This window comes from Gigantopelta aegis, chromosome 10, assembly GCF_016097555.1.
Source record: "Gigantopelta aegis isolate Gae_Host chromosome 10, Gae_host_genome, whole genome shotgun sequence".
Classification (NCBI taxonomy): Eukaryota; Metazoa; Mollusca; class Gastropoda; order Neomphalida; family Peltospiridae; genus Gigantopelta; species Gigantopelta aegis.
In genome coordinates this window covers 84,695,880-84,705,103 of record NC_054708.1, presented here as the reverse complement: position 1 = coordinate 84,705,103, position 9,224 = coordinate 84,695,880, and the positions used below count along the sequence as shown (strand labels likewise).

Genomic DNA, 9,224 nt, shown 5'->3' with positions numbered 1-9,224 from the left:
ATACTGGTTTGCCCATTATATAACGATCTAAGAAAACAATATATCAAACCTTATTATTGGAAAAACCCTTTTGTGTTTAAACATATTAAATTGTTTAAAATTAATAACTCTAAGCAGTTACGAACTTTTGGAAAATATTTATACAGTGCCACAAATGTGAGAAATACTTATATTTAGATCAACTTATATTGTTTGCATTCTACTGATATTTGTATATTTTGTTTTACTCTTTGTCATTTTTTCACCATGATGTAATGTATTTATTGCTGAACCGATGAGCTGTTAAGCTTAAGGTCAATAAAATAATTTTTATATATAAAAACAATTAGCTCAGGGACAAACACTATGAGGTGGAGGAACAGAATAGAACAAAAAAGAACTTTATTCACCCAGAACGCCATCGGTGTTACATTTGAAGTGGTTTAAAAAAGATTCGGCAGCAAGTATACTGCTTAAAAGTATAATACAATCAAACATTGAAATAACTAAATTAATAAATTTACAACACATAGTTAATCACTTTCACACATGTACACACTAATATGCATGTAATATAACCAAACTTACAAATAAGCAACTTACGACAGATAAATGTTTTAAATTAATCTAATTAATAAATGTACATAATTTCTTTAGATTTGATATTTTGGGGGAGTTAAATAGCTGACTAAATTTGAAGGTGATGGGTCTAATATAAAAATATTTCATTAGATATGTTCTTCTTTCATTAGTAAAATGGGGATACTGAAATAAATAATGGAGCTCGTCATCCAGTGCAGTGTTACAGAGAGGACAAATTCTGTCTTTCCTTTCAGTAGTAGGTGCGTCTGTTGAGCATCATGTATGCAAATGATATACGGTTACGTGACCTGTCCTGCGCTCTGATTGGTTGACGAGAGCGTGGCCTAATGACTCACGGCGTGGCTGACCTCTGAGTGCTTTGGCAGATGTCAGCTGACCTCGGTGACCTGGGTGATTGGATTTGACAGCTGTCAGTTTTAAGCGTAGGGACGCTACTTTAACGGGGGTGAATGGTATTTGACAGCTGTAGGGGGTCGGGAAAAGGGGTATTAGGTTACGTTAAAAGAGGCTAGAGTGAGCGTGGGAACTTCTAAGCGTGGCGTCAGTGTAAAATAATGGATATTTCAGCTGTCGGGGGTGAGCGTGGATAAGAACAAACTAGTTTCACCCATTTTCTATAAACGTGTTCAGACATGATCGCGTGCTGACCTTGAGATAGCGTGGGTACTCCATTCGAAGGATAAAAAAAAAAAAAACCCACATTATTATCGGCCTCGGTGGTGTAGTGGTTAAGACTTAAGACTGGTAGGAACTGCGTTCGCATCCGAGTATCAACTGGTGCAAGGTCACTACCCAGCCTTTTCACTAACTAATACCTCCCACTATCCTGGGGCCATGTTTCCGAAGATATCGGTCGTTAGACCATACGGACGTTGTAAATGGAGCGAACGACAACATACCGACAGTTACAATGTAGTTAAAAGTGTCTTTTCGCTATCGTTATGGTGTCATTTGAAGTATGTTGTTAAAAAAGGAAATCCCCATGTCGTTATTTTGTTTACTACACATGCAATGATGATTTGTGTAGTGGTTGGGCACGTGGGTAATTTGGATTTGATAATGCATGTAGCCAGTTAGCATTGTTGACCAAACACACAAAAATGGTGCAAAACGGTAACCAGAATTTAATTCCCAGTAACTGAAATCGTTAGTGTGTATTAACACAACATGTCATGAAGTCAGTGAATACTATCAATGAACTGTAGAGGCTTAAATTATTATTTGAAAAGAAAGGAAATTTTTCAATATTTAAAAAAGAAATCGGCAAATATATACTGTCTTCAAGGTGTACATTTTACTAAAGATCAAGAACAAATTATTATGCAACAATGGGGTTACAGTCAATGCTATTTTAGTTCATATAAATCTAATGCCCGTGGCATAGCTATATTATTTAATAATAATTTTGAATTTAAGGTTACAAATAAATTTAATGATAATGTGGGAAATTTGTTAGCATTAACGATAGAAATAGATAATCAATCACTATTACTTATTTGTATTTATGGCCCTAACACAGATACACCAGGATTTTTTGCTAATATAGAGACTATTATAGAATCATCTGAAAGTAAATATACAATTGTTTGTGGGGACTGGAATCTTGTTCAAGATCCCGCCCTTGATTTATTTAATTACAAAACATTGAATAACCCAAAAGCTTGAAAACAAGTTACAGATTTTAAAGAAACATTAGACCTTGTAGATCCTTGGAGGGAAAAAAATCCTAATTTGAAAAGGTTCTCTTGGAGGCAGCAAACCCCAATAAAACAGTCTCGGTTAGATTTTTTTCTTATTTCGCATAACCTTTTATCTTCAGTTACTTCAAGTAATATTCTACCAAGTTTCAAGTCTGATCATTCACCAATTACATTAACATTAAAATTAAAAGAAATTGAAAGAAGAAAATGTTTTTGGAAATTTAATAATTCCTTACTTCATGATCATAAATATGTAAGTTTAGTCAAAGAAACTATAAAAGAAACTCTTGAACAATATAAAGATACAGAAAATAATAATTTTGACTTTACCATAAACGACCAATTACTATGGGAAACACTACTACTTATGATACGTGGAAAAACTATTTTATATTCATCAACTAAAAAGAAAGTTCAGATGAAAGATGAAATAGACTTAAATACTAAACTAGATGACTTAACAAAAGATTTAGATATTTCAAATGATATTGAAGTAAAAAATTATATTATAAAAGAAATTAAAGAGATAAACAGTAAAATAGAAGATATAAGTAATAAAAAAGCAAAAGGAAATTGTATAAGGTCTAAAGCTAGGTGGATGGAAAAAGGCGAGAAACCAACAAAATATTTTTAAAAGTTAGAATCGAGAATTTTTAAAAATAAATCGTTTACTGAATTAGAAATTCAGGATGACAAAATTATTAATAAAACATCAGATATATTACATAAAACAAAAATATTTTATGAAAAATTATATTCTAAAAAAGATACTAGTGAAATAGATTTTAATGAATTATTTGATGAAAATGTTTTTTCTAAACTTAATCAAGAAGATGCTGAAAAACTTGAAGGTAAATTGACATATGATGAAATACTAATAGCTTTAAAAAATATGAAAAATGAAAAGAGTCCAGGACCTAATGGGTTTACCGCAGAATTCTTTAAAAAAAAAAAATTTGAGAGACTTGAATAAATATTTATTAGGATCATTGAATTATGCATATCAGACAGATAATCTTTCTATAACTCAAAAACAAGGTATTATTACATGCATTCCCAAGGGAAATAAGCCTAAACAATTTTTAAAAAATTGGAGGCCAATTTCATTGTTAAATGTTTCATATAAAATTGCATCAGCTGCACAAAGAATAAAATTGGTGTTGCCTATTATAATTAGCGAAGAACAAAAAGGTTTCATGTCAGGACGATATATAGGTGAGGTAACAAGACTAATATATGATATCATGGAGTATACAGAAAATCGACAAATTCCTGGCTTATTATTAAAAAGGCATTTGATTCTGTAGACTGGGGATTTATTTCTAATATTCTGAAATATTTTGGTTTTGGTCCTTCAACACAAAAACGGATTTCAATTTTTCATAAAGATTCTGAATCTACTGTTCTTGTTAATGGTTTTGCTTCATCTTTTTTTTAAATTAGGAAGAGGTTGCCGTCAAGGGGATCCGATATCTCCATATATATTTCTCATTTGTGGTGAGATCCTTAATAGGATGCTAAAAACTAAAAATAATATAAAAGGTTTAACAATTGGAAATATAGAATTTTTATTAACTCAACTTGCAGACGACACAACAGTAATTTTAGATGGAACAGAAAAAAGCCTCTATGGAGTTCTAAATGTATTGGAGATTTATGCGAGATTTTCGGGCCTTAAAGTTAATGTGGAGAAAACTAAGTTAATATGGATAGGTTCTAAGAAGAGGAGTAGATACAAATTATGTAAAGAATGGAAATTTGATTGGACATACACGTTTGATTTATTAGGTATAAAATTTGATATTGACTTAGAAAATATAAACTCAATAAAGAATCTGTTAAAAATTTGGTCTAGTAGAACTTTAACACCATTAGGGAGAAATATAATATTAAAGAGTCTTATTTTACCAAAATTAAATCATCTAATTTCAACCCTTCCTAATCCACCAGATGACGATATTCAACTACTACAGAGACATTTTTTTTTCTTTCATATGGAATGGGAAACTTGATAAAATTAAGCGTATTCAAATGTCAAAAAATATGAAAGATGGTGGTATTAAAGTTACAATAGTCAAAGAATTTATTAAAGCACAAAAAATTGCTTGAATTAGAAGATTAGTTATCACCGACTCTAAATGGAAGGGATTGATTATTCATGAGTATAAATGTTTAGCTAATATAATGGATTTTGACTCTGAAGAAATAGGAAAACACTGTCAATATATTTATAATTATTTTTGGAAAGAAATATTAACAGCATGGGGAACATATCTTAAAAAATGCAAATCAAACTCAGTATTTGAAGAGATACTGTCAGAATATATCTGGAATAATAATGACATAAAAATAAATGGAAATTCAATATTCTATAGAGATTGGTTTGAGGGAGGGATAAAATTTATTAATGATTTAGTTAACGAGAGAGGTATTTTGTTTTACTTATAATGAATTTAAACAAGTTTTTAATATCAATACTAATTTTTTAACTTACCAAGGTGTAATTAATGCGGTAAAACAATATTTTAAATTGTGTAAAGTTGAACTGAAAAATAAATTGCCGTTTCCCATATTACCATATAATATTAGAAAGTTAAATATAACAGTTAGAGGAAGTAAACATTACTATAATATTTGACTAAATTCGTCATTCTCAAAATCGGCATACAATTTAAAATGGGAAAACATTTTTAATTGTATTTTTTCAGATTCTGATTAGAAAATAATAAATATAATTCCTTTATGCTGTACTGATAGTAGTGAATTGCGCTGGTTTCGGTTTAAAATAATTCATAATATACTTCCTGTTAATACCTTCTTATATAAAATTGGTTATATTTCTTGTCCGAAGTGTAATTTTTGTAATTTAGAACTTGGTACAATTACCCATTTATTTTGGGAATGCACTTTAGTCAACTCAATTTGGAATGATATTCAGAACTGGATTAATGTAAAAACGGGTAGCAATATTAAATTTAATAAAGAAAATGTAATTTTTAGCTTTAAAACTAGAAATAATGATCCCATTAATGCCATTGTACTCGTTACAAAACATGTAATATTTAAAAGTCATTTTAATGCATATGTACCCAGTTTGAAATGGATCCATAAAGAGTTGACGGAGTACTATTATGTTACAAAAGCAGCGGCTTTTTCCGCGTGCAACTATGATAAATTCACCAAATTTTGGTCAATTTGTCACAATATATTTAAAACCTAGATTGTATTTCTTCTCTTCTTTTTTTGATACTTATTATGTCCTTAGTCTCCTTTTGATTTTTTCATACATGTATGTCTGATTGTCAATCACATATATTCGATCTTAGCTAAATATCTCCTTTGCTACTTCGTTTTTTTTTCCATGTGCATCTTTTTATCATATGTACTGTATACATCTGTGTGTGGATATCATGTCAATAAAAATGGGAATAATAAATTAATTTTTTTTAAATTAAGTCAGTGAAAATGTCGATCGAGCTGTCATATGCTACGTAGTGTTCATATGTTACTTAGTAGTGTTCATGTTACGTAGTAGTGTTCATATGTTACTTAGTAGTGTTCATATGTTACGTAGTATTGTTCACTTCAACTGAACGTCGCAAATTTCGATTGGTGTCCTCTGAAGATTTTCCAATAAAAATATTGTCGGAAAGCCTCCATTATGCAGCTTTGAGACTGTAACTTCAAACTATCGGGAATTTTCTCCAAGAGCTGATTTTCATATTACTACGATACCCCTCGTTTATTGGTTGTCCGTACCTTTTGTTAAGTACTTTTTTAAATTTTCTAAACCAAAATGCGAGTTCCTCTAGCATATACCTTAGTAATGGTACATTACTCTGTAGACAATACCGAGTTTCTGTTAAAATGAGAGATACAAATAATTAATTTCTGGAATGTAGAATGTAATAGGAAACGGTTGCTTTTAAAAAGAAATGATAGTGATTTTTTTTTTTAATCCGGATATTTGGTATCAATTCCGGATACGGGACGAATTTGTAAGAATATGTATGTATTCATACACCTTGGGCCATTGGAATCATCCAAAGATACAGTATAAAACAAAATCAACCATAAAACAAAACTAAAAAATAAAATTTGTATAATGTTGGTTCATTATCTTTAATTACTTATTCACCAATTTTTTTTTACGGTGTTGACCAGCTATCGGACCCCTTTACGGACAAAAATTGATAAAAATGATAAAATCCTATGTAAAGATCAATGCGTGATTAAATATATTCACCTGAGCTCAGCAATAAGACATGATTATAAAACATCATACTTTAAAAACCTTGTTTCTACAAAGGTACTACTATACAAAGTGACACATTCTGGGGAAAATGGTCCATATACATACATACATACATACATATATATATATATATATATATATATATATATATATGGACCATTTCCCACAGAATGTGTCACTTTGTATAGTAGTACCTTTGTAAAAACTATGTTTTTATTAAATATATTCACACACACACGCACGCACGCACCCACGGACATAATTGCTATAAAACAGTTTATAATGTTTGTAATCAATTCTAATCATATTAAAACAATTTACAAAAATAATTATAAACAATATTTCTCACTGTCGGAGTATAAAACAAGATCGCCTTGCAAATGTGGAGGGATTGGCCCTTCCAGCTACTGCTTCCGACGGCTATGTAAATAATCGTTTTACTATTAGTATTTTCTGATGTACATAAGATTAATAAAGAGAAACATTTTATAACATGTTGGTGCCCAGTCAGTTACAGCATTTTGTGTTCTATATACCAGAAAATCTGATATATAATTGTAAACTATTCACCAGAAACCTGTCTCGCATGTGTATCTCAATTTGTGATCCAGCTAAACGTATTTGTTACGTACTAGTATGTCACATTTAACATTTTACAGCGTATTTATGTCCAAATGTCCGTCTAGCTCTCTTACAGTCAGAGTACTCAGGCTAATTTAACGGATGGTAAATATTTAACATTGGTATATTTAAAATAATATTTATCCAATTATATTTAATTCTAATGTTATTAGCAAAACAAAATACTTTCCTATATCGCTATCACTTATAGATAATATACACGAGCGTCCGCAGTGTTGCAATGATCAACAGTAGTGATGAATTGTACTTGTAGAATGTAGGAAAATCCATTTTATAACGTTTTAAAACTTTACCGCGAGAGTTTTGCGACATGGATTTCAATTAATCAAACTAATTTTTCGGTGTCCTCCCATTTTGCCTACAAACCCACTTTGCCTACACCCATTTTGCCTACAACCCAGTTTGCCTACACTCAGTATGAAAAGATGGTATCCCCAGTTAAAAGTGGAACATTCCATGTATGGTCCCTATGTATAAAATATCATGATAAAATAATATGACAAACACATATTTTATTATAAAAACGGTTAACATTACACAACAAAAACGATTAAACTATTAAAATGACCCAGAAATGTTAAACAAATATTTTGTGCAAAGTTCAAAGTCATATTTACAACTGCAATTTTAGCAAGTGGCTGGCAGCGTCTAAAAACTCTAAAGGAGTTTTGCGGCCTTGTTGAAGTTGATTCTTCAGCCTCATAAGGCGTGCATCAATATCACGATACACCCGCTTTCGTGGTACTGGAGCTGCCCCATGGTCAAGTTGGATCAATGTCCTTCTGGTTTTCTCTTCAACGTCCTTCAGTTTATTTATGAACTCATAAATGTTAGGGTGAGCATTTGTAAGAGAACGGTTCAGCTTGGAATGCCACCCTTCAAGGTGGTTATTGGTTCTAGGACCAATGTTGCCATGCTGGTTCCACATAGCTACCTTGAACAAGGAGTCATCATCAACCCACGTTGTTGTCACATAGTCTGTAAATTCAGTTACATGGGGCAGGTGATCAGGTTGCTCATTCATAATGTCTATCCACACATCTTGAACATGATCGATAGGCAGCAAAGGCAAACTGGCGGCACGTCTAACTAGAGTTTGTACCCCTTGATCAGTACGATACAGTCTCATAAGTCCAAGCCCCTGAACTTTTCGCAGCATGCACTGACTGAAATGAAACAAACAACCACGTGTGTCGGCATCTGGGAAAATCTCCTCGATTGCTTAGATTGCTGCAATCTCAAAGTCAGTCTGTACAACTTCAGGTGACAAGTCAAACCCGGTCTTTTCCTCAACCACAGAGCTCAGCTGGTTAAACAATCTCACATATGTTGCCCTTGTTCTGTTCGGCATTAGGGCAAATGTAACAGGAACCATCGTAGCACCAGATAAACAGTGAATCGAATACAGCTGATCCCACAAACCAGGACACGCATAAAACGTACCATCCATAAATAGGGTTTCAGCTTCCTGCATTCTAACAAGCATTTCATCGGTTGCAAATACAAGTAATTTGTCGTCATCGCCATCATTTATTGCCAGGAAACGTTTGTTATTTTTCGTTTCGACCCAATAATCACGTAGATCTACCTCCAACCGACTTGTTGGAAGTTTGGGCAACGTCTTACGTCTGTGACGGTATAGACCGGAGTCAAGACTACTGAATGACGGTACGATAGCTGCCTGTTCATCGGTTAACATACCAACCTCCTCATTGTATATCTCTTGTACTGAGAGCAACTCATTCTGAACACGAGTCCTGAGTGTTCTCATTAATCGTACAGCATCCGGATCTTCGATCTGAGGATGACTGTGTACAGACACAGACTTCATATAGTCGTCTACTGTATTGAGCCTACCATTGCACCCAGATACTACACATTTCCAATGTGTAGAAGACTGGCGACGGACATTCAATCGGTATCCGAAACCTGCATATAAGACTTGTTGGCCACCTTTTTGTGACGTTATAAATGCAACTCTCTGTAACCCAGCCATAGTGCAACGATATAGCAACCTATTTTGCACATGCAGCTCAATATATACA

At 32.5% G+C, this 9,224-nt stretch overlaps 1 protein-coding gene across 1 annotated transcript; it reads right to left on the bottom strand.

The window, feature by feature from the left end:
* Nucleotides 1–7,792: 7,792 nt before the first annotated feature.
* On the bottom strand, nucleotides 7,793–8,308 carry LOC121383876. The gene has a single exon (XM_041513973.1). The coding sequence runs from the start codon at nucleotides 8,306–8,308 to the stop codon at nucleotides 7,793–7,795; it is 516 nt and encodes a 171-aa protein (XP_041369907.1).
* Between the last annotated feature and the right edge of the window lie 916 nt (nucleotides 8,309–9,224).

Excerpts from the sequence above, each read along its gene's own strand:
- LOC121383876 (XM_041513973.1), bottom strand. The coding sequence starts at position 8,308 with ATGAGACTGTATCGTACTGATCAAGGGGTACAAACTCTAGTTAGACGT.